Source organism: Budorcas taxicolor, chromosome 17, assembly GCF_023091745.1.
Source record: "Budorcas taxicolor isolate Tak-1 chromosome 17, Takin1.1, whole genome shotgun sequence".
In the NCBI taxonomy this organism is placed as follows: Eukaryota; Metazoa; Chordata; class Mammalia; order Artiodactyla; family Bovidae; genus Budorcas; species Budorcas taxicolor.
Window position 1 is genome coordinate 66,223,092 of NC_068926.1, and position 25,035 is coordinate 66,248,126.

Below are 25,035 nucleotides of genomic sequence, written 5' to 3' on the forward strand. Positions count from 1 at the left end.
CCCACACACCACGACTAGAGAGTCCACAGCCACAACTAGAGAGCCCACAGCCACAACTAGAGAGTCCACACACCACAACTAGAGAGCCCACACACCACAGCTAGAGAGTCCACACACCACAACTCGAGAGCCCACACACCACGACTAGAGAGTCCACAGCCACAACTAGAGAGCCCACACACCACAACTAGAGAGCCCACACACCACAGCTAGAGAGTCCACACACCACAACTCGAGAGCCCACACACCACGACTAGAGAGTCCACACACCACGACTAGAGAGCCCACAGCCACAACTCGAGAGCCCACAGTCACAACTAGAGAGCCCACACACAACAACTAGAGAGCCCACACACCACAGCTAGAGAGCCCACACACCACGACTAGAGAGTCCACAGCCACAACTAGAGAGCCCACACACCACAACTAGAGAGTTCACACACCACAACTAGAGAGACCACAGCCACAACTCGAGAGTCCACACACCACACCTAGAGAGTCCACACACCACAGCTAGAGAGTCCACACACCACAACTAGAGAGTCCACAGCCACAACTAGAGAGCCCACACACCACAACTAGAGAGCCCACACACCACAACTAGAGAGTCCACACACCACAACTAGAGAGTCCACAGCCACAACTAGAGAGCCCACACACCACAACTAGAGAGCCCACACACCACAACTAGAGTCCACACCCACAACTAGAGAGTCCACACACCACAACTAGAGAGCCCACACACCACAACTAGAGTCCACACCCACAACTAGAGAGTCCACACACCACAACTAGAGAGCCCACACAACACAACTAGAGAGTCCACACACCACAACTAGAGTCCACACACCACAACTCGAGAGTCCACACACCACAACTAGAGTCCACACCCACAACTAGAGAGTCCACACACCACAACTAGAGAGCCCACACAACACAACTAGAGAGTCCACACACCACAACTAGAGTCCACACACCACAACTCGAGAGTCCACAGCCACAACTAGAGAGCCCACACACCACAGCTAGAGAGTCCACACACCACAACTCGAGAGCCCACACACCACAACTAGAGAGCCCACACAACACAACTAGAGAGTCCACACACCACAACTAGAGAGTCCACACACCACAACTAGAGAGTCCACACACCACAACTAGAGAGCCCACAGCCACAACTAGAGAGTCCACACAACACAACTAGAGAGCCCACAGCCACAACTAGAGAGCCCACACAACACAACTAGAGAGTCCACACACCACAACTAGAGAGCCCACAGCCACAACTAGAGAGTCCACACACCACAACTAGAGTCCACACACCACAACTCGAGAGTCCACAGTCACAACGAGAGAGCCCACACAACACAACTAGAGAGCCCACACACCACAACTAGAGAGCCCACACACCACAACTCGAGAGTCCACAGTCACAACTCGAGAGTCCACACACCACAACTAGAGAGCCCACACACCACAACTAGAGAGCCCACACACCACAACTCGAGAGTCCACAGTCACAACTCGAGAGCCCACACACCACAACTAGAGAGCCCACAGCCACAACTAGAGAGCCCACACAACGCAACTAGAGAGTCCACACACCACAACTAGAGAGCCCACAGCCACAACTAGAGAGTCCACACACCACAACTAGAGAGTCCACACACCACAACTACAGAGTCCACACACCACAACTCGAGAGCCCACACACCACAACTAGAGAGTCCACAGTCACAACGAGAGAGCCCACACAACACAACTAGAGAGCCCACACACCACAGCTAGAGAGTCCACACACCACAACTAGAGAGTCCACAGCCACAACTAGAGAGTCCACACACCACAACTAGAGAGTCCACACACCACAACTAGAGAGTCCACAGCCACAACTAGAGAGCCCACACACCACAACTAGAGAGTCCACACACCACAACTAGAGTCCACACACCACAACTCGAGAGTCCACAGTCACAACTCGAGAGTCCACACACCACAACTAGAGAGCCCACACACCACAACTAGAGAGCCCACACACCACAACTCGAGAGTCCACAGTCACAACTCGAGAGTCCACACACCACAACTAGAGAGCCCACACACCACAACTAGAGAGTCCACACACCCCCACTCGAGAGCCCACAGCCACAACTCGAGAGCCCACACAACACAACTAGAGAGTCCACACACCACAACTAGAGTCCACACACCACAACTCGAGTCCACACACCACAACTCGAGAGTCCACAGCCACAACTAGAGAGCCCACACACCACAGCTAGAGAGTCCACACACCACTACTCGAGAGCCCACAGCCACAACTAGCGAGCCCACACAACACAACTAGAGAGTCCACACACCACAACTAGAGAGTCCACACTCCACAACTAGAGAGCCCACAGCCACAACTCGAGAGCCCACAGCCACAACTCGAGAGTCCACACACCACAACTAGAGAGCCCACAGCCTCAACTAGAGAGTCCACACACCACAACTAGAGAGCACACAGCCACAACTGGAGAGTCCACACACCACAACTGGAGAGTCCACACACCACAACTAGAGAGTCACACACCACAACTAGAGAGTCCACACACCACAACTAGAGAGCCCACAGCCACAACTAGAGAGCCCACAGCCACAACTAGAGAGTCCACACACCACAACTAGAGAGTCCACAGTCACAACGAGAGAGCCCACACACCACAACTAGAGAGCCCACAGCCACAACTAGAGAGTCCATAGCCACAACTAGAGAGTCCACAGCCACAATTAGAGAGACCATGTGCTGCAATGAAATATCCTGCGTGATGACACAAAGCTCCTGCATGCCACTAATATATATTTTTAAAGAGTTGAGGGCAGCCCCCAAGAAGCACAGACACTCAGTGTGTTAGTCGGTCAGTCGTCTCCGGCTCTGCCACCCCGTGGACTGTAGCCCGCCAGGCTCCTCTGTCCATGGGGTTCTCCAGGCAAGAACACTGGGGTGGATTGCCATTCCCTTCCCCAGGGGATCTTCCCGACCCAGGCATCGAACTCAGGTCTCCTGCATTGCAGGCAGATTCTTTGTCATCTGAACCACCAGGGAAGCCATATCCACACAGCAAGCATAAATCATGAAGAGAAATGGCCACGATAGAAAGCAAGCCCTCCAGTCCAGTGGTGGAGAGAGAAGGGATTTTTTTCCAGAGCCAAACACTCTAGGGAATCTCGAGCAGCACAGTTCATAGAGCCCGAATTTCACCCTGTTTCACATGAGGAAACTGTGGCCCAGAGATGGGGAAAGACTGTTCCGAGATTGCCTTCTCAGTCAGCTATTGCCATATAACAAACCCCTCCAAATTCAGTGATAAGAAACAGCAAGTTTGTGTCATGTCTCATGAGTCTGCAGGTCAGCAAGGAGGGTTCTCCTGGTCTGAGCTGACTCCCTCCTGTGTCTGTGGGCAACTATGGACTAGGGAGGTGGCCCCGTGGGTCCACGGCTGGCCTTACGTATTTGGGGTGGGCTGGCTGTCAGTCTAGGCAGCCGTAGCCTTGGATGGCTCACCTCTACTCTGTGGGTCTCTCATCGTCGAACAGCTGGCTTGGGCTCCTTCCTGTAGCGACTGGCCAGCATTCCACAGCCATGAGCAGAAGCATTCATGGCCTGTTGAGTGAGCCTAGACCAGGAATTGGTGTGACATCGTTGGTATCCTATGGCAAATCACAAAGCAAGGGCCAGACCAGATTCAGGGGATGGAGAAGTGGACTCCATCTCTTGGTGGCAGATGTTTGAGAGCCTCCCTACAAAGGGTCTGGACACAGAGGGGCCCCCATAGCTTTGAAATCATTTCTGCAGTCAAGCTACCACACCCAACAAAGAGTAGGGGTGAGAACTCAGGTCTCCTGGTCCCAGTCCGAAGCTCCAAATGATATCCCTGTGCACAACTGTCCCTAGGAGATGACTATCATTGTCCCCATTTTACAGATGAAGAAACTGAGGCCCAGAGAAGTGAAATAACTTGCCTATGATCCCACAGCTATAAGTTCTACCCAGGGCTCAGTGCCTGGCATAAAGAATCAGAAAATGTTTCTTTCTCCACCTGACGCTTCTTAACATGTGGAAGGCACTCTCAAAAGATCCTGAGACTTTTTCAGGAAGAGGAAAAGGCTTTCTTTTTGCCTGTCATAGAGGATGGTGACTGCAGCCATGAAATTTAAAAATACACTTGCTCCTTGGAAGGAAAGCTATGACTAACCTAGATAGCATATTAAAAAGCAGAGACATCACTTTGCTGACAAATTCCATATAGTCAAAGCTATGGTTAAGCATATTCAAAAGCAGAGACATTACTTGGCCGACTAAGGTCCGTCTAATCAAGGCTATGGGTTTTACTGTGGCCATGTATGGATGTGAGAGTCGGACTGTGAAGAAGGCTGAGCACCAAAGAATTGATGCTTTTCAACTGTGGTGTTGGAGAAGACTCTTGAGAGTCCCTTGGACTGCAAGGAGATCAGCCCTGGGATTTCTTTGGAAGGAATGATGCTAAAGCTGAAACTCCGGTACTTTGGCCACCTCATGCGAAGAGTTGACTCATTGGGAAAGACTCTGATGCTGGGAGGGATTGGGGGCAGGAGGAGAAGGGGACGACAGAGGATGAGATGGCTGGATGGCATCACTGACTCGATGGACGTGAGTCTGAGTGAACTCCGGGAGTTGGTGATGGACAGGGAAGGTGGAACTCCTGGCAAGGGCCTGACACCATGCACACACTCAGTAGTCCACTTGGCAGCTGTGATGATGATGACAATTAACTCCTTCCATGATGTGTGTACAAATTGAGCTCTATTATACAACTATACACACACACACACAAATGTTGCCCCCAACTTCGGGCACTGAGGAATGAAGAAGCTTCATCCTAGGGCACTCCCCAGACGTCCTGCCTGGCTGATCACTCCCCTTCCCCTGTTGTTGGTGTGAGTGGTAACGGAAACGCAGTCCTAGGACAGGTCCTCCCCAGCACATGCCCTTTTCCACTCCTCGGCTGTGCCAGCTCTTCGCAGCCTTGGCATCTGCAGCCGCGGGACCGCCCCCCTCCACCCCCCCATCTCAAGCCTGGCCCCTGCCTTGCTGGTGCTCACCTAGGAGCCCACGGCATTCAGATGCAGTTAGATCTGACGTCCCACGAGCCGCACCGCTTGTCTGATGTGCAGTGACCCTGGCACTTCCTCTCCAGCCGGTGCTCGGTGAGGACCCACCACGTGCCTGGCGTTGCATTAGCTTATCAGAGGCTTGGAGAAAGCACTCATTTACTGCACGCTAAACTCTTCAGAGTACATCACCTCTGTCAACTTGGTTAATTCTCTAAACAACCCACAAGTTCACATGGTGGGGTCTGGCAGCCAGGCGGGGGCAGAGGCTCCAAGCATGGTCCTGTGGCAGCCGGGGGGCCCCTGTGCAGCTATGTCACACCTCCAGGGGGAGCCCGGGGGAGCCCTCGAGGTTCCCAATGGTTGGCTTTTTCCTGGAGGACCATTCCTGCCCTCCCGGAGCCTGCCCTGGGTTGCACGGGATGTGTTTTGGCAGCTGAGATGAGCCACACCAGGCTGTATGAGGGGGTGTCTTCAAGAGGGTGCGTCATGATGGGGACTCAGTGACAGCAAACAGATCCGGCAGCTGTCAGCTCCCGCTGTGACAGCCCGGAGCATCTTCCTCCAGCGCCGCGGGGCCCAGGTCCGCGACTCTCTGCACAGGAATGTGTGTGTGTGTTCGCACATGTGTGCACTCACATACCATGCACGCACGACCACACAGATACATGCACACCCCACATGTCACACACGTATACAACACAAACATCACACACCACATACAGATCACAATGTGCACACCACACATATCACACATACCCCACACACACTACACACGCAACACACCACACACACTGCACACATACCCCATACACACTACACACATACCCCATACACACTACACACACACCACACACAGCACACCACACACACACAACACAACACACATACTACACACACTATACATACAACATGACACACAACGCTACACAGACACCACACACACTACACACACACCACATACAGCACACCACACACACTACACACACAACACACCACACACAACACAACACACTACACACAACACACACTACACACACAACACACACACTACACACACCACACACACACACACCACACCACACACACTACACACATACCCCACACACACCACACACACAACACACTACACAGACACCACACCCACTACACACACAATACACACAACACACCCCACACACTACACACATACCGCATACACACACCACACACACCACACCACACACAACAGAACACACACACTACACAGACACCACACACACTACACACCACACACACTACACACATACCCCACACACACTACACACACACCACACACGCTACACACATACCCCACACACACTACACACACTACACACACAACACAACACACACACTACACAGACACCACACACACACACACTACACACACAGAACACACAACACAGACAACACAACACACACACCACAAGTCCCAACCCACCCTTAATTAAACTCTAACTTATGCTTTAATTATACTCTATCAATTTCAGCTCTTTTACCCTGACTCAGAGGTCCTAAAATGAAGAAGGCCTCTGGTCCCACCCACTAACTATATAAATGTGGAGAAACTCCTGTCCAGAAAGAGGGAGCGATGTGGGCATCTGCACACAGGAAAGTCTGAGAAGGGCTACAAGGCCGCCTCTGGCCACCCTTGGGTGTGGGAGACCCAAGCTTCCCAGTCTGTATTTGAATCCCTGAGTTCTCAACCCCATCCCTTACCTGCTAGTGATGGAGAGGGCAGGGAAGATGGGGGCCCGACCTCCTAGGGAGAAGGAAAGCATGAAGCAGAAGGAAATTGTGGCTACTTAACAGTGGCCACACTTTCTTGCTTTTTGTTTCTTTTTTTTACAATTGGTGCTTTCTGAGATTTTCATATAGAGAAACTGAGGCCTGGGCTGGGCAAGTGCCTTGTCCATAGTCACAAAGCAAAGAAGCAACAGGGGGAGGGGGGGCTCTCAATGATATCTCCTGACACCACAACCCTCTCCCCTTAGCAGGCTGTATAATTCATTATGAATATATTTTTTTCACAGACAAAAAGAAACATGCTCTGTTAATTGAATTCCTGGCATTGATTATAATGTTCACAGCTTTCAACAATATTATCCCTATTTTACAGGTGAGGACACTGAGGATCAGTGAGATTAAGTCACTTTCTCAAGGTCGCCTAGCTAGAAACCAGCACACTGAGGACTTGAACCCAGAGTTCATTCTCTTCACACTGCCTCTCAAGATGGAGCAAAAAACGCCAGGGTGGTTACAGACTGATTTCTCTCTGCTTTCCTAGCAAGGCAGCTGAGAAGTGTGGGCTTTGCCACTGGTCCGCAGCGCTGGGAGTGATGTGCCTTGTTATTGATCTTGCCAAAGCCTTGCCTGCCGTGTTGTGAATCAGCTCAGCCCAGGGATGTGGCAGGTTAGCCCGTGGGGTGATCCCAGAGGAAAGGCACGTTCAGTGAGGCGGGGGGTGTCTTTCTTCTCCTCATTGGAGATCCGAGGGGGAATTGGTCGAGGCAGGGAGAAAAGTGGAGGAAAAGGAGGAAAGAGAGGCAGAACAGAGGTGGGGTCTCACCCACATCGAAACCTCCAGGGCAGCAGCTGTCAGTCCCGGCTGCCAGCACAGCCTCCTGAGGAACTTCAGTGACACTGATGCCCGGGACCTGCGCCCCGAGATGCTGAGGGTCCCGTTGACCTGGAGTGCAGCCTGGACATCATCGGGAGTTTTTAAATCTCCCCAGAGATTCTGTTGTGTAGCCGGGACTGGGTGAAGGCCGGGTCTGAGCCCCACACAGACATGCTCTTGGTGAGCATCTGGAAGCGAAAGGAAGAAAAGAAAGCAGAGAAACGGGGAAGGACAGAGAAGGAAATGAGAGACCTGCTCACTTTTTATCCTTAATGGGTCTTTTTAGGGAGCCAGAGAGATTGGTTTTCTCTGCCCTCCCCGGAGGTAACATGGTTTCTTGTCCCACCTGCTATTTTATCAAATTAAATTGAAACCAAATTAGCCCTGGGCCAAAGGGTCCCTCAGCAATTCCACGGTGCCAGAGAGCGCCTGGCACCCGCCGTGTGGCTTCGTGAAGGAGCCGAGGCCTTGGGATCCGGGCCTCTGTGGGCTCAGTTTTCTCCTCTGTGAAATGGAACTTCATTTTCTCGGGTCTCCTCACCATGTGGCTGAGGGGATATGAAGAGAGAATGGATACAAAAGAACTCTAAACAAGTCTTTTTCTCAAGGCCTTCAGAAAAAATATATGTTTTATAAAAGTTGTATTGCATTTACAACTGCGTCTCTGGGTTCTGCTCCTCTTTCTTCCCTCATTTCAAGTCAACGGTATATTTGATCACCCATCTCTGTAGTCCAGTGGAGGTCCTGACTTGATTGCAAGGTGGTGTTTTCTTGAGAAAGTCATTGAATCCTTCTGAGCCTCAGTCTGGTCACCTGAAAAAAGCAGAAATGAATTCTCCATCATTCATCTGTGTACATGGCATTTATTTCACCTTTGTGAAGCCCTGAGTTTGGGCATGTCCCTTCAGGGAGCTCACAGCCTGTCATGAGAGCTGACATAGGCAGGTAGAGTCCCACGGTTCAGTGCTAGAATCACGCCTTCTAACTACGCGGCTCTCCCGTATGACCAGCCGTGTGAGCTTTAGCGTGTTTCTTCACCTCTGGGGGCCTCAGTTTGCTTATCTGTGAAATGGGTAAGAATAATGCTTCTTGGAGAGTTCATCTGAGGATAAACAAAGGGGTGTGCGTGTGAAGTGCTAAGAACAGCTCCTGGCTCTGAGGAAGCCTTCTGAAAGCCTTGGCTAGCTATCATACGGCCATAAGTGCAGGAGGGTGTAGGAGTGCAGAGGGGCCTATAAAATGACGTCAGGCAGAGAGGAGAGGCATTCCAGGTTAGAGGACCAGCCTGGCTAAGGCAGGTCTTGAGGCCGCAAAGGATCTGGTGTCCAAAGATGTTTGAGACAGAAGAGGTGGGCTGCCTGCCCCTCCCCTGCCCCATGGACCCCGTGGAAGTCTTGGAAGGCTGAAAAACTTAGTGGAATTCTGTGGGCTAATTTTTGCTATTTCCACAGTCCAATTCTATTACCAGCTGCTTTTTATTTCCCTCCTTAAATTGGCTTGCCTTTTTCACTTGGCTTCCTCTAAGCAAGATAATGTCCATGAAATGAGACATTTGATGTGCAAACTGTATATTTATATATTTTTCTAATTCACATTTAAATAAATACATAACCATTAGACATTTCCAAAGATGTTTGTCTACCGCAAATCATCTTGTGAATACTACTCAGGAGAGGCTTTTAAAGGCGAGATTGCTAAGCAAAGGTCAGGTGTTTGTTAGGAAAGGAATAGGAAACGCAAGGTGGCTTGCTCATCATTTCTTTCTGCGCCTTCTATGGAATATTAACTACAGCTCAGCAGTTACAAAGCTCACCTACCACCTTCTCCCCACTTGCAGGGTCCTGGTTTGTTGGAGTGAGGATGGGGAGATGGGGTTGCCCTGCAGGGGAAAGAGATGCCTGTGTCTCGCTTAAGTGCACACTGCCCTCTGCTGGTCAAGAGGAAGTACACTTGCTAATATATGTCAGATTCAAGTTTGCATTCTATCCTCACCTCTTTGGCTCTCTAGACCCTTCTGGAAGCTATGATGAGGGTCCCTCGGGCTGTTTTTTAATCCTTTGTAAAGAGGTAAAATACCCACATGATTCAAACCCCAAAGGTACAGAAGGGTCTACTATGAAAGTCAAGTTTCCCGCCCTTCCCCGGCAAACAGCCCCCTCCATTGAGGCAACAGCTATATCCGTTTCTTAAGCATCTTTTCCAGACTCTTAAAATATTTGCAAAACTGTAACAAATCTCATTCTACTAAAATAAAACCACCCAGACCAAGTAATCAGTTTAACACTGACTTTATCACATACTCTATTATACGCCATCAGCAACAAGATGAAACAAATTTGTGACCAAGAAATGTAAAATGTTTAGGAGACGAAATATTTTTTACATGAGGAGTCTGTAGAAAGAAGAACTATTCAAATGAACTCTAGTGATGACATCATATGAACCAAAGGCATATTGGGATGCAGGGGCACAGTGAAACAAGGCTCCCTCATTCTGCAGGTTTTACTTGTAACTGTTAATTTGCATTTTCTGAGATAAGACAGAACCTGAGCATACTTTTTCTTTCTTGTTTTTATTGAAGTGTTGTTGAATTAGTGTTGTATGTGTTTCAGACATACAGCAAGTTGATTCAGTTATACATGTTTTTTCAGATTATTTTCCCTTATAGATTATTGCAAAATATTGAATATAGTTCCCCATGCTATACAATAGGTCCTTGTCTGGGTACACTTTTGGGGCACGTCTGTGTGGGACTTTCGTGGGATGTTGTATGAAACAGTGGTTCGTATCTTGGGCTCTGACAGACCTAGGTTTGATCCAAGGTCTGATTCATATGTGACCTTGGGCAGATGACTTCTCCTGGCTGACCTTCAGTTTCTTTCTCTGTGAGGAAATGGTAATACGTCTTAGCTTGTGGGGTTGCTGTTTGAATGGGTAATACTGAGCCGGTAGCGTTACTTAAATGCTAAGTGAGGTCCTGTCCCCAGACACTTTTCATGGTTGAATAAGATTCCATTGGGTGAATAGACCTCGTTTGCTCCTCTATTGAACTGTTGAGGGAAGGCGTCCAGGTGTGTGTTTGGGAAGGATTTACCTGACCGCTGCTGGGAGAGGAGTGGGAGCCAGGGAAGGACGGAGTCAGTAAGCCTTCAGATCGCCCCACAATCCAGCTGAAAGGTGGAGAAAAGCCAGTGGCAGAGACTAAGGAGAAAGAGATGGCTTGTCATGTCGAAGGAGACGCAGAGGCTGCGATCTTCTGGCAGGAGCTCAAAACCCCTGTGCCCAAGGAAAGCCTTTCCCTCTGACACCTAAGGGGGGCTGGCGCAGGCGGGGGCTGGCCGTGGGGAGCTCTGTCTTCCCGTGGAATCCTCCCTGCGGGGGACCTGCTACACCCGATTCCAGTCAGATCAAACCCACCTGCCTGCCAGCACCTCTCCATCTCCCGTTGGCGCTGGAGTCAAACTGACATCCTGATTTCTCGGCGCCTCCTCGGATTGTATCTAGCTGACATCTCTCTTCTATCCCCTGCTGAAAGCCCTGCTCTGCCCTGTGGCCAATCTGCCCGCCGTTAAGTCTCTGCGTTTTCCTCTCGATTGCTGGGGGGTGGCCCAGCGGCAGGGGCCCTGGATGAAGTCAGTGTATCAAACACAGCTGAATAGGCAAGCAAAAACACAGGCTCGTCTTTGGATCAGGAGGGAAAATCAATTACCAGCATTTGTGTATATCATTGGAACCAGCCTCTCAAAGCTGGATCCAGAAGGACAGGGAAGCCTAGCGTGCTGCAGTCCGCGGGGTCACAGAGAGTCGGACACGACTGAGCGCCTGAGCAAGAAGGACGCAGGAGAGAGTACCTCCGTTCTTTCTCCCGCTGTCCTCCATGCACCTTCTCCATTGTTTCGCTTCTGTGGTTGAAAGCTTTGTTTTCATGGGCCTTCTGGTCTCAACAAGTGTAGTTGAGTCTAATAATCATATAGCTCTAAACATTATTTGTTGTAAAAGCTCACCCCTCCCTCTACAGGGCTTCTTGGGCTGGGAATTCTGCAATGAGAAAGGGGCTCTGGGCTGCTGCTTTCTCACAGGAGAGCCAAATGTCACCACCCTGTTACATTATGGAAGGTATAGAGTGCTACTCTTTTTTCCTCGCCCTTACGGGGTGTACTTGATATTGGCAGAGCCTGGATGGTCTGGACCTTGCCCGCTGCTGGATTCTATTGCCCTTTCAGGGTGGGACCATTTTTGAGGAGATGCACAGGGGCTGCTTTCATCAGGGTTCACATCCAGACCTGGGAAACATCTCTGTTCTTGCCAGTGATGGGCGGCTCACTCCCAGTACCTCCCCTTTCTTCCTTTGTTCCGCCCCCAGGGAGGCAGGCAGCTCCAGGCTGATTTTTGTCATTACTGTTTTCTTGGTAAGCATCAAAGGGGGGATTGTGATGGTGGTGGTGTTGATGGTGGTCATGATGGTGTTGATGGTGGTCATGATGGTCTTGATGGTGGTGGTGTTGATGGTGGTAATGATGGTGGTGGTGGTGGTGGTGGTGATGGTGATGGTGTTGATGTTGATGATGGTTGTGTTGATGATGGTGTTGATGTTGATGGTAATGATAATGGTTGTGATGTTGATGGTAATGATAATGGTTGTGGTGGTGTTGGTGATGGTGATGATGGTGGTGGTGATGATGCCCATAATAATATCACAACATGACATAACATTCAAATGAACAGACTTTGCTCAGGTGCTATCAGTGAACCTAGAATCTGATCCCAGATCTCTTGTATCCCTTACCTCACTCTGAAAGCCCATGACATAGACTGGAAATGGTAAGCCCAATTCATAGGCAAGGAACTTCAGAAAAACCACACGCCCTCCATCAAAGTGTCAAAACAGGAATCAAACCAGACCTTTCTGGTTCCCAAGGCTGTGTGCCCTTCTCAGAGCACTGTTCCTTCCTATTTTAGAAAGAACAGACAGTTGCTCTTGGGTTTTCGAATGAGAGGTGTTTGCACCCTAGAAGATGCTTCTGCTGCACTGAGATCATTGAAATGAACGATAGAATAAAGCGAAGTCATGCACTGTCTGCAAACTGTTACCAGCGAATGGGCTGTGAAGTCGGCTTATGGAATAAACATCTCCACTCTGCTGTGTTTCCTACTGGCCTGACCCAGCGCTTTCATGAGCCATTGATGTTTTCATGGTACTTAGAGTTAAGAGGCTTTTCCATAGTTCAAAAACTGACATTAACCCTACTATTTCTGTTGCCAAATAGACTCTCCGGGAGGCTCTCTCATAGCATAGCATCTACTGAGCACCTACTGTATGCAGAAGAAGGTAGTGACTCCAGAATGTCAATGTAATAGGGGTTTAGAGGTTGTCATCTAGTTGGAAACTGGCAGGGGATAGGCAGAGTCTGGGAGCTTAGTCTTAAAGCCCGGTGTGCAAAGCAAGCACAGAACTCTTTTTCAGGAGAGGATGTTCTGGGGAGTGGTGCAGGGGAAGCTGAGAGAGGGTGTGGGGGCAATTAGAATCTCCCTAAGCCACTCGTTGAAACAACCAGACGTGAGGGATCATGGTGGATAAAGCACGTCCCCTGCCTGCTGGAAGCCAACCTTCAGCAGCGGCCCTTGTGCTTGTGCTTGTGCTTGTGTTTGTGTTTGTGTTGCTTTGTGCTTACCCCTTGAAGCACCACCATGGGCAGTTTTCTTATCTCCTCCCTGCTCCCAGAGTGGCAGCAAACACTGCCCTCGGGCATTGGGTGAAGCTTGTGGTGGGGGCTTGGCGGGGAGGCTGTCATCATTCCGCATCAGTTCCCAGAACTTCACTGAAGGCTGTTTCCTGGAACGCCTCTCCTCTGGCAGTGAATTGGTCCGTCAGGATGCTCCTGTTTAATATCCTTTCATGTCTTCCATCCCCTGCAAGGTGACACCCAGGTGACCTAAACTTGGCTCTCTAAATCCTTCATGGTCTAGTCTTCATTCCCACGTCTGTTCCCAAAACTGGGCACAGGGACCGCCAGGTGTGTCCCTTCGGGAGTCGTGCGTGACCCTTCTCCCTTCCTCCCTCTGCCGCAGGCACTGCCCTCTTTGCCTCTCCTGCATGCCTGCCTTGTGGTCCCCTTCTCTTTCTTGAGGGTCCCAAGCAAGTACCACCTCCTCCAGGGAGGCTTCCATGCTGCCCCTCCTACCCCCCGTCTGTGTTAGACTCCCTTCTCTGCACTTATGGTGCTAACTCCTGCCACAGTGCCTGGCTTTCTAGTCTGCCTGGCTCTCTAGCCAGAGACCACTGCTCTGTGACTCCTCCTGTCTTCTGAGCACAGCACAGTGCCTGGCACATGCTGCCTGCATGCTAAGTCGCTCCAATTGTGTCTGACTCTGTGTGACCTCCACGGACTGTAGCCCGCCAGTCTCCTCTGTCCATAGGATTCTCCTGGCAAGAATACTAGAGTGGGCTGCCATGCCCTCCTCCAGGGATCAAACCCGTGTCTCTTGCATCCCCTGCACTGGCAGGCAGGCTCTTTACCACTCGTGCCCCCTGGGAAGCCCTAACACATAGTAAATGCTTGGAAATATTAGGGAGGGAACACAAGGAAAGGGGGGGACACAGTTGGGGCTGCCTTGATTGATGCAGCCAAAGCTGAGTTATCTGGCGTCCCTACAATCAGAGATCGGTTTTGTCCAGCACGCCTGCCACGGCACTGGTTTCTGGGCCTTATTGAAGGGCTTCCTGGATTGTTAACTGTCCTTCATCAGCATTCTGTCTTGTGTTTAGGTCTTTAAAAGTGTGTCATCCCATGCTGCTATGAATAGTGACGGCAGGTTGGAGCATCTTCCATGCATCTTTTGTCTTTCTTCACCCCACCCGCGGTCCCATCCTCTAAACATAATAGATAACCTGGCTGATTTTGAGGCATTTGCCACATAACAAGTGGAAAGATCATTTCACTTAATATGAGGAGGCAGGATATAATTAGCAAGCAGTCAGCTTGTTCTGCGTCAGAGAAAAATGGAAGACCCATGTCACACCCCCCAGCAGGCGGCTCAGGGCCCAGCACTTGTTTACCCCAGGGAAGGGTTGTTAGTGACGGGGGTATCGAAGGCAATCCTACTGGCTCTGCAGCGCTTGGCTCTGCGGTGACCTCTCGGCAGGAATGGTCCTTTCATGAATGAGTCTTCAAAAGCCCAGTCCACCCGCAGATCCATTCCTGCGTGCAGGAAGGACCAGCACGTGCCATTTACAGGTTCAGCCTGTGGCTCCCTCGCCCCACCCCCCCCCACTTCTTAGTTTGGGCCCTGACCACATAGCATATCTCAAGAAAATAAGTGCTGCCTGGAAAAAAAAAATAATGGTCTTATTGAATGCCTGTAACTTGGCTTCTCAAGACGACCTCCTCTTCTCTCTGTCCCCCAAGCCTGAACCTCAGCAATAGTGACATCCTGACCATCTACGACGGTGACGAGGTTATGCCCCACATCTTGGGACAGTACCTGGGAAACAGCGGCCCCCAGAAGCTGTACTCGTCCACGCCGGACCTAACCATCCAATTCCACTCGGACCCCGCTGGGCTCATCTTTGGGAAGGGCCAGGGATTCATCATGAACTACATCGGTAAGTGTTTCAGCCAGCTACTACTTGTCTTTGTGTTTAGATGCAAGCCAAGACCATTCCCTCTAGATGTGTCTTTTGGGGAGTGTTGTACTATGTGAGTTTTTTTAATATATTGTCATAGGAAATATACATTTTTTTTCATTTTTTTAAGAGGTAGGCTCTCTAGTTGGAAGGACCAGATTCGAGTCAGTACTGTCATCAATGGCTGTGTGACCTTGGGCAAGTCACTTGACCTCTCTGAGCCTCCTTGTTGTCATCTGTAAAATGGAAATAGTGATGCCTCTTCCACGGGGTTGATGCCAGGACTTAGTAGATTATGACTTTAACACATTATTGACCTGGAGATTTCTGCAGGAACTTAACTCCTCCTGTGGCCATAATACATCTCCAGTCAGTAATCTTGCCTGAACAAGATACCATGTCTTTGGTTCTTCCCATTGGCTTGAAGATTTGCCCATATTCAGCCAATGAAGTGTTCTCTTTGTACCTTCTCTGGCCTCCAGAATACAGCTACTTCCCTGACCATTGGCTGTCTTAAGGAGCTTCCTGTGTCTTAAAATGAGTCCCTTGCACTTGTTTTGTGTTGTTTGCTTGTTGTTGTTGTTGAGGCAGGGAATATGACTTTATTTGGGCAGCTGGCAGACAGAGACGATAGCAGAATAATGTCTCAAAATAGCCCTCTTGGTCCCCTGCTTTTTACTTCCAGCTGGTGGACACTCCCCATCCCTTCCCTGCTCTGCATGCATCTCTCAGAAAAGCAATCACAAGTGTCTGTCCTCTTTTTTATGTGTCTCAGGGGCCTTTTTACCCTTGATTGCAGTGCTGAGTATTTCAGAGTGTTATTGCCGCCACTTTCCATGCCTTCTTTACCGGCCAATGCCCTGGGCAGAGGCTTTCCCAGCCAGGTGCCCTCCGGAGTCAGCTGCCTTTGGAGGGAGAGTTTCTGGTGACTCAGCCTCAATCCATCTCCTTAGACCTTCCTTCCCCACCTCCCTCCCTCCTGGAAGATGAGGTCATAGCTCATTTGTCTCCTCTGGTACCCAAGTCAATCTTCCAAAATTGCATTCAGCTTGATGATGGAAATCTGACTCTCTCCAAGGCTGCCTGAGGTTGACCAGAAAGTCCAGCCAGTGTTCAGTTTGGCAGTACCTTGAGGAGGAGGTGTTGTTGTTAATTGATGCCGAGAAACTCAGATTTGTGTGACGATTTGAAATTGGCCAGCGCTATTATGTGTATTATTTTATTTCTTCTTCAAATGCATTGTCTCTGTTTCCAGAGAGTCTGGTTCACAAACTCATGCCAGGCCCTGTGCGAGGCATCAGGATATAGAAACAAATAGAATTCTTTCCCTGCCCTTGAGCCAGTTAGTAAAAATGGGAGAGTGAGTGCCATTAGCAGACAATAGCAGGACCATATCCTGATGAGCATAGGATTCCAGCAAGTGCTTCCCTGGGGTGCACAGCCTGGCTCATGTAGGTAACACAAAAAGAGAGAACAGTTTCGTTTTTTCTTATTTCTGTTAAAGAAATACATAGCTAATTTCTGTATTTAATTTTTTTAACAGGTTTTCTTTTTTTTTTTGGCTGTGCTGGGTCTTGGTTGCTGCAAATGGGCTTTTCGCTAGGTGTGGCTACGAGAGAGGCTACTCCCTAATTGCAGGGTGCAGGCTTCTTGTTGGTGCCTCTTCTCTCATTGCAGAACATGGCCTCTAACTGTACCCCTCAGGAGTTGTGGCGCACAGGCACAGTTGCTCCATATGTGGGCTCTTCCAGACCAGGGATCAAACTGGGGTCCCCTGCATCACAAGGTGGATTCTCAACCACTGAACCACTGAGGAAGCCTTGTGTTTAATTTTGATGTCAATCAATTGCTCATCACTACCTGGCCTGAAGACCATGTTGACTTCAGAGGAAGCCAGGTCTGAAGTCAGTGGAAAAGGGTGCCGTGATTGATTAGTGATGTCTGTCATGGGCACGGGAGAGGTGTTTGCTACACTGGGTCTAGATTTAGCTAGACGTAGATGCAACTCCCATCCAGTAGAGGGGTCCAACGGGAGGGTTGGGGGTTTCTCTGGTCATCTAGAGGATTCTGAAGCTCCTAGACTGATCTCAAGGCCTGACCCCAGCTCTGCAAGGTAGCCAAGGCCTATCTTCCCTGGATGCTGTCAGAACTGTCCATGGGAACCCTGAACCTACATGGTTCTGGCTTCCCATAATTCTTCTCTGCACAGACAGAGGCAAAGACCCAGTCTCCTCATTGCTTCTTATGTTTTGCTATTGTCTGCGGCCAAGCATATGGGAGGGAAGGGAATTAAAAAGCAGAGATGAGTAAGCAGTGTTTTGCAGAGAGATATTGGTCACTTGTGTGTTTATTCCTCTAATCCCAGGATAATAAATAAGCTCCATATTGTGGGTCAGCTCCAATCAAATGACTCTGGCTCCCTGGAGTGTTGTGTGGAAAAGGATTGGGAGGTTTCAGCTTGACCCAAAGAAAGAAGTTGCTGTGATTGATTAGTGATGTCTGCTAGCGTAAGACTGGGAAGTGGTGGCATGTACTCAATACATATTTTGCCAAAAATTGGACCGTCGTGCTGATCTTGACCGTGAAAATGGAGCCGTGGCTTCAGATCGCTAAATCCTGGCGCCTGCCCCAGGGTAGGCACTCACGTCTTAGTCAAAACAAATCACTGAATCCATATGTCTCATATTAGTATTATTTTCATATCCTGCACATTAATTAGTTTCCACCTTGCCTCTAGGGATAGTCAGGGTCATGATTCTCGTCTCCACTCTATGACTGAGGACAGTGAGGCTCAGAGATATTTATTGACGTGACAGGCATCACACAGCTTCTAAAAAACGAACGATGACAACAAAAAATTAGAAGGGAAGTTACGTGACTCCTAGGCAAGTTTAGCAAAGTTAACGAAGTTTCATAGGAACAGATCATGCCAGGACCTTCCCCCAGGATGTTTGGTGAACATGTAGATTCCTGAAGCAGGGTCTCCAGAGGGGGTCTCCTGAATCTGAAACTGAAGTACAGAAGGTTACGTGACTGGGCCAAAGCCACCCAGTTAGTGGACCGTGGGGCCACACTTTGAGCCAAGGCCCTGGGGCATGGTGGCAGCGCTGAGCAATGGCAAACATGATGAGTGCCCCGGAGGAGACGGGAGGCCCTGTGGAAATGTGTAGTCGTGCCAGCTCACTGAGAAGTCACACACATACATGGAATCTAGAAGAAAGGCACTGATGAAACTATTCACAAGGCAGGAGCAGACATGCAGACGTAGAGAGCAGATACGTGGACACGTTGGGGCAGGAGAGGGAGGGACGGATGGAGCGAGTAGCATGGAGTGAAATAGACAGCTAGTGGGAAGCTGCCGTCCAGCTCAGGGAGCTCCACTCGGTGACAGCCTCGAGGGGCGGGAGGGGAGCGGGAGGGAGGCGCTTGAGGGAAGGGATATATGTGTGCATACAGCTGATCACGCTGTTGTACAGCAGAAACTAACGTGACATTGCCAAGCAATTGTACTAATTAAAGTATAAATATTTTTTTAAAAAAAGATGCAAAAAAATAAGTCAGGCAAGCAAATCGTTCTCAGTCTCAAAACTCTTGGCACGAGACAGACCGCAGATTCCGTCTTTGCCCCCATTTCTCCTCTTTCATCCAGAGTCTGAGCTTTTGCAGCTGTGTCCCAAATCCAGGGCTTGGATGATTTTTCAAAGGCCTAAAAATAGAGGCTTCTGCTCCCCACCAGGCAATTCTAGAAGCCGTTTCCCGCTCCCCTCCTTCTCACAGACACCCAGGAGATCTCCTTCCCTCAAATAAAATCATGATGAAATCCCAGGGAAAAACCATTGCTTGTTTCTCAGAATGACTTTCCCGCAGACAGAGGAGGTGCTCTGCTTCCCCCAGAAGCACAGAAGAGCCGCAAATTAATTATATGGTGTAATTAGCTCTTGTCTCAAAATCTATGCAGTGGGCACTCTGAAGCGAGAGGCATAGTAGTGGGCTTTGGACTGCTACCTTAGTAACGAAGGTTGGCAGGAGGAAAACAGAGTTACTCTGGAGGAAGACTCTGTGATGATAAGCTGTGTGTAGCATTTTCTGGAGTGTGGTTAATGTTCACTGATGGCAGGCAATGGGATTTGAAGAATGCAACCAATAGTTATTTCTATCTTAATAGTTATGTGTTTGTCTCAATCTGCAGTACAAAAAATGTGTATGACTAATCCATCAAGCCCATAGATCTATGGACGTTTCTTAGGACAAGGTTGAGGCTATGTACATATATGCACGCTTAGTCATGTCCAACTGTTGTGATCCTGTGAACTGTAGCCCACGAGGCTCCTCTGTCCATGGGATGTCCCAGGCAAGAATTTTGGAGTGGGCTGCCATTTCCTTCTCCAGGGCATCTTCCCAACCCCAGGATGGAACCTGTGTCTCCTGCGTTGGCAGACGGATTCTTTACCACTGAGCCGCCTGGGAAGCTCAAGGCTGAGGACAGGAGCAACCTACTGCTATGTAACAGAGGACTCCCCGTGCCCGAATTAGCCATAAGCGTTTACTGTCTCACAGTTCCTGTGAGTCGAGAGTTGAGGAGCTCACACTGAATGGCCTGGAGTTGGGATCTCTCGCGAGGCTGTGGTCAGGGTGTCAGCTGGAGCTGCCGTCATCCGACGGCTTGACTGGGGTCGGAGGTCACACATCCACAGTGGGAAGAAGTCATTGTAAAAGCCCCCTCTAGAAGACTTCCTGCAGGTTAAGAGTTCCTGCCAGGTTTCAGAAGTTGTATTGCTTACTTCCAGAGGCTTCCTCATCTTCTATTTGCTCTTCCTTCTGACATTCATAAAACAAACCCCCAACAGAGAGGCCACCTTCCCATCTAAGGATGACATTTTTATTTTAAAGAGGTGTCAAGGAACGACTCCTGCTCTGATTTGCCCGAGATCCAGAACGGCTGGAAAACCACTTCTCATACGGAGCTCGTGAGGGGGGCCCGAATCACCTACCAGTGTGACCCCGGCTACGACATCGTGGGGAGTGATACCCTCACCTGCCAGTGGGACCTCAGCTGGAGCAGCGACCCCCCATTCTGCGAGAAAAGTAAGAGCCATCCTGGTTTTTGTTTCCTTTAGGTCATCAGACCGTAAATCCCTCCATTACAAATACCCTTAGGTGCAGTGTGCAACCTTGTATACGGGTCCTCGCACCCTGACGCAAACATTTCTCGGGGGCGCCAATTCTTAAAAGCGAAATTGAAATCAAGTCTCTTTTGTCCTGGCCTGTTCCCCAGCCACGTGCATTGTCTTTCAAAGGAGGAAAAGACGAAGTGGGGAAGGGTTCTAGACTGTTCTGTAGTTCTCAGCACACCGATGGTCGTGCGGCCCTAACGCCCGCCTGGTCTGATCTGTCTTGCACAGTCATGTACTGCACCGACCCCGGGGAAGTGGACCACTCGACCCGCTTGATTTCGGACCCCGTGCTGCTGGTGGGCACCACCATCCAGTACACCTGCAACCCGGGCTTCGTGCTGGAAGGGAGCTCCCTCCTGACCTGCTACAGCCGTGAGACCGGCAGCCCCATCTGGACCTCTCGCCTGCCCCACTGTGTCTGTGAGTCCCCTGCGCTGACTGGAGCCCCCGGGGGACTCCGCCGGGAGGGCTGGCTGCCTTTTCCTACTGGTGGAGGGCTGGGCTGTGAGGAGGCAGCACCCACTGTTGGGAGCATTTATTATGATTATGACCTATGATCTATGATTACCATCCTAGGACCACAACTCACAGGATTGAGGGTGCTGCTACTCCAACATTTATGGTAAACGTCAGCACATGGTTAAGATTTACAGTGAGTTTATCAGGCACTGTGCTGAGTCTGCCTGCAATGCAGGAGACCCTGGTTCGGTCCCTGGTTCTGGAAGATCCCCTGAGAAAGGAATGGCAACCCACTCCAGTATTCTTACCTGGAGAATTCCGTGGACAGAGGAGCCTGGCGGGCTATAGTCCATGGAGTCCCAAGGACACAGCTGAGCGACTAACACACAAACAGACGCACACACACACACAGACACACACACACACAGACACACACACACACAGAGACCTACACACACACACACACTACAGCCCATGGAGTCCCAAAGAGCCTGACATGACTGAGCAGCTAACATATACATACACACACACACACACACACACACACAGACCTACACACACACACAGACACACACAGACACACACACACACAGACCTACACACACACACAGACACAAACACACACAGACACACACACACAGAGACCTACACACACACACACAGAGACACACACACACAGACACACACACACACAGACACACACACACACACAGACACACACACAGAGACCTACACACACACACACACACACACACAGAGACACACACACACACAGACACACACACACACACAGACCTACACACACACACACTACAGCCCATGGAGTCCCGAAGAGCCTGACACAACTGAGCGACTAACACACACACACACACACACACACACACACACACACACACACACACACACACACACACACACTGGTTGAGTCCTTTCCCAGGATTCCCTCTCTTCCTCCTCTAGTCGCCCTGTGAGCACAGCAGTACCGTCTCCGTCTTCTGAAGAGGATGCTCAGGTTCAGAGAGGTGAAATCGTTGCCCCAGCTCACACAGCCTAGTTAGTTACGCAGGAGGCCAGAGGCAAACCCAGACCGGCCTGACCCTGCGTACTTAAAATCAAGCAGCCCACAGGGCAGTAAGTAGAGTGGATTTAAACTCTTTGGCCTCCTCTACGGAGCCATCAAAACAAATGTTTGGCGTTAAAAAAAAACTCTTTGGGGGGTTTCTCTACCATAAAAACTCCAAAAAGGCTCCTAAGGTCACTCTGAGAATGGAAGGGTAACACCATATCCTCACCAGACAAAGGAGGTGGAGAGCAGGGGTCTGGAGGTCTCAGCCTCAGGAGCGCATGGGAATTGTCTAGAATGTCTGAAAACTCCCTGGAGATCTGGATGCCGTAGGTCTGGCGTGTAGCCTGAGTTTCAGAAGCTCCCCAGGGATTCTGATATGCTGAGAGGTATGGGACCCATTGCTTAAGGACAGCCTGAGGCTCTGCAGAAGGCTCACAGCCTCACGCACCGTCCGGGGTTCAGAAGCGTCGGCGACACTGCTGTTTGTGTGCTGTCTTCCGTGCGTGTGTTTCTAGCAAATCCACAGCCAGCCCAAGCTCCCAGAGCCACACTGAGGCCTCTGGTAGTATCGGAGAATCTAGAGTTAGAACAAGAAGGCAGATGTTGATTATTCATGTTTACTGGAAACTCATCTACTTCTAGGGGCTTCCCTGGTGGCTCAGCTGGTAAAGAATCTGCCTGCAATGCGGGAGACGTGGGTTCAATCCCTGGGTTGGGAAGATCGCCTGGAGAAGGGAAAGGCTACCCACTCCAGTGTTCTGGCCTAGAGAATTCCACGACTGCATAGTCCATGGGATCACAAAGAGTCAGACACGACTGAGCGACTTTCACTTCACTTCATCTACATCTGATGCAACGAGCTTACGGACATGGCTTTCCCTCCAGCGGCTATGTTTTATCACTTCTCACGAATCTTCCAAACAGGCTTCATGGACTTTTTTCATGCCACACAAACAAGCAGTGCTGCCATTCAGACGGGTAAAAGCCGTCGCCGTCGGAGGACAATTGGAAAGCCAGAAAATCCTTGTCCTCTTCCATTGGATAAACAGATACAGGCAGACCTTGGAGATTACTGTGGGTTCGGGTCCAGACAACCACGATAAAAGCAAGTGTAGTAAAGTGGAGATTTTGGTCTGAGATGGAGACAGAGATGCTGGGAGAGCGTCCCGTGATGACAGAAGCAGAGATGGGAGTTTCACACGTGCGAGTCGAGGGTGCCAGGAACAGCCACAACCACCAGAAGCTGGGGAGAGGCAGGGAAGCACCCACCTTTGGAGCTTTTAGAGGGAGCAGGACCCTGCTGCCTTCTTGACTTCAGGCTTCTCTCCTCCAGAGCTAGGAGACAAGGAATGACTTTTGTCCTAAGCCCCCTGGTTAGTGACCTTCGTTACAGCCGCCCAGGAAGCAAATACAGATCTCATGCCCCCCCACCCCCCCGCCCCCCCGCAGTGACTGTGAGTGAGTGAAAGATGCTCAGTCGTGTCTGACTCTTTGCAAACCTATGGATGTAGCCCGCCAGGCTCCTCTGTCCATGGGATTCTCTCCAGGCAAGAATACTGGAGTGGGTTGCCATTCCCTTCTCCAGGGGATCTTCCTGACCCAGGAAGTGAACCCAGGCCTCCGGCATTAGCAGGCGGATTCTTTACTGCTGAGCCGCGAGGGAAGCCCCGAAGGTGAACCGCACCCAACGTGGGAGGGGGTGGTGGAAAGCATCTTGAGTCATGCAAGCTGCTGAGACCTACAGATGAAAAGCTAAAAATAGATGCTGATTTAAAAATACTGAAGGCTGGAGATATTTTTTAAAAAGAAAGGAAAGGCCCTTTACTCATCAGGCACAGTCTTCAAAGCCCTCTGGGCTGCAGCAGCTGCTGAGCTTCCCTGAAAGCAGCCCCCTGCCTAGGGGCTGCTGCCTTTCCCGGGATCCGCAGTGCTCTGGTGAGAAGGCATCCCTGACACCCGTGCTAATGAGTTCACGAGTCAAGCTGGGTGTCAGGAGACACGCCGTCCTCCTGCTAGACGCTGGAAGAACCTGGCGTGGGGTTCCAGCATCGTTCCAGGCCCAGCGAGGCCGACAGGAGATGACATGTGAGATGGGAGGATGGTCAGAGTCTAGCAGCGAGGTACCCAGAGTGAGGGGGAGGCTACATCCCAGTTCCGCGATGAGGATGAGGTTATTGAACCTAAAGCAGCCCTAAGCGGTTTCCTCCACTGAGCCAGGGAAACAGCCCCAGTTTGATGGGCACTGTGGCTGTGCCCAGCCCTTCCCCAACATTCACACGTTTAACTCACAAAACTGCATGAGCTGTGTGTGTCCACTTGAAAGCAGGCTGAGAAGGCGCAGAGAGGGTGAGCACCTTTCCTAAAGTCACACAGCAGGCAAGGGAAGCACTCAGGATTCCAGCTCAAGCCTGATTAACCCCCAAAGCATCATCTTCCCACCTCACCTCCCTGCAGTCATAGCTCCTCAGCAGAGCTCCAGGGCGCTGCTGTTGACCAAGATCTTCCACCAAGAGAATTAGGAAGCAGACGGCAAGTTGTGTAAGCTCGGGATGTCCGCAGCCTCTGTTCACAGTCACTTGCCAATGCCATGATTTGGTCAGGCTGGGACTCAAAGCCATGTCTTCTCACTCTTGGTTCCTTTATCCCAGGCCTCTTGAAGAAGAGACAGATCAGGAGAGAAGGAAGAGTCGGGTTTGCCATCAGACCCATCCCCGGCTCTGCTGGGTGACCTTGGGCAAGTAGGGGACCTGGGCCTCGGTCCCTCATCTATGAAAAGGGGATTACTACTTCCTACCAGGCAGGGTTATTGGATGTAGCTCAGTCATTGAACGAGTCCTCTTATATGCAAGCAGATGCTGACACAGAGGCCCCCAAACTTTCTCAACTCACAGAATCTCTAGAATGCCAGGACTGTTTCATAGATTTCCCAGGCTAGAAC

At 50.4% G+C, this 25,035-nt stretch overlaps 1 protein-coding gene across 1 annotated transcript in view; it reads left to right on the top strand.

Annotated features, from left to right (window-relative positions):
* SEZ6L (seizure related 6 homolog like) overlaps positions 1-25,035 on the top strand; it is a 71,668-nt gene that overhangs the window by 30,034 nt on the left and 16,599 nt on the right. Inside the window, exons 11-13 of the mRNA XM_052654471.1 lie at positions 15,181-15,377; positions 20,289-20,483; positions 20,801-20,992. Coding sequence (XP_052510431.1) covers positions 15,181-15,377; positions 20,289-20,483; positions 20,801-20,992 — 584 coding nt within the window. The remainder of the gene's footprint in view (positions 1-15,180; positions 15,378-20,288; positions 20,484-20,800; positions 20,993-25,035) is intronic.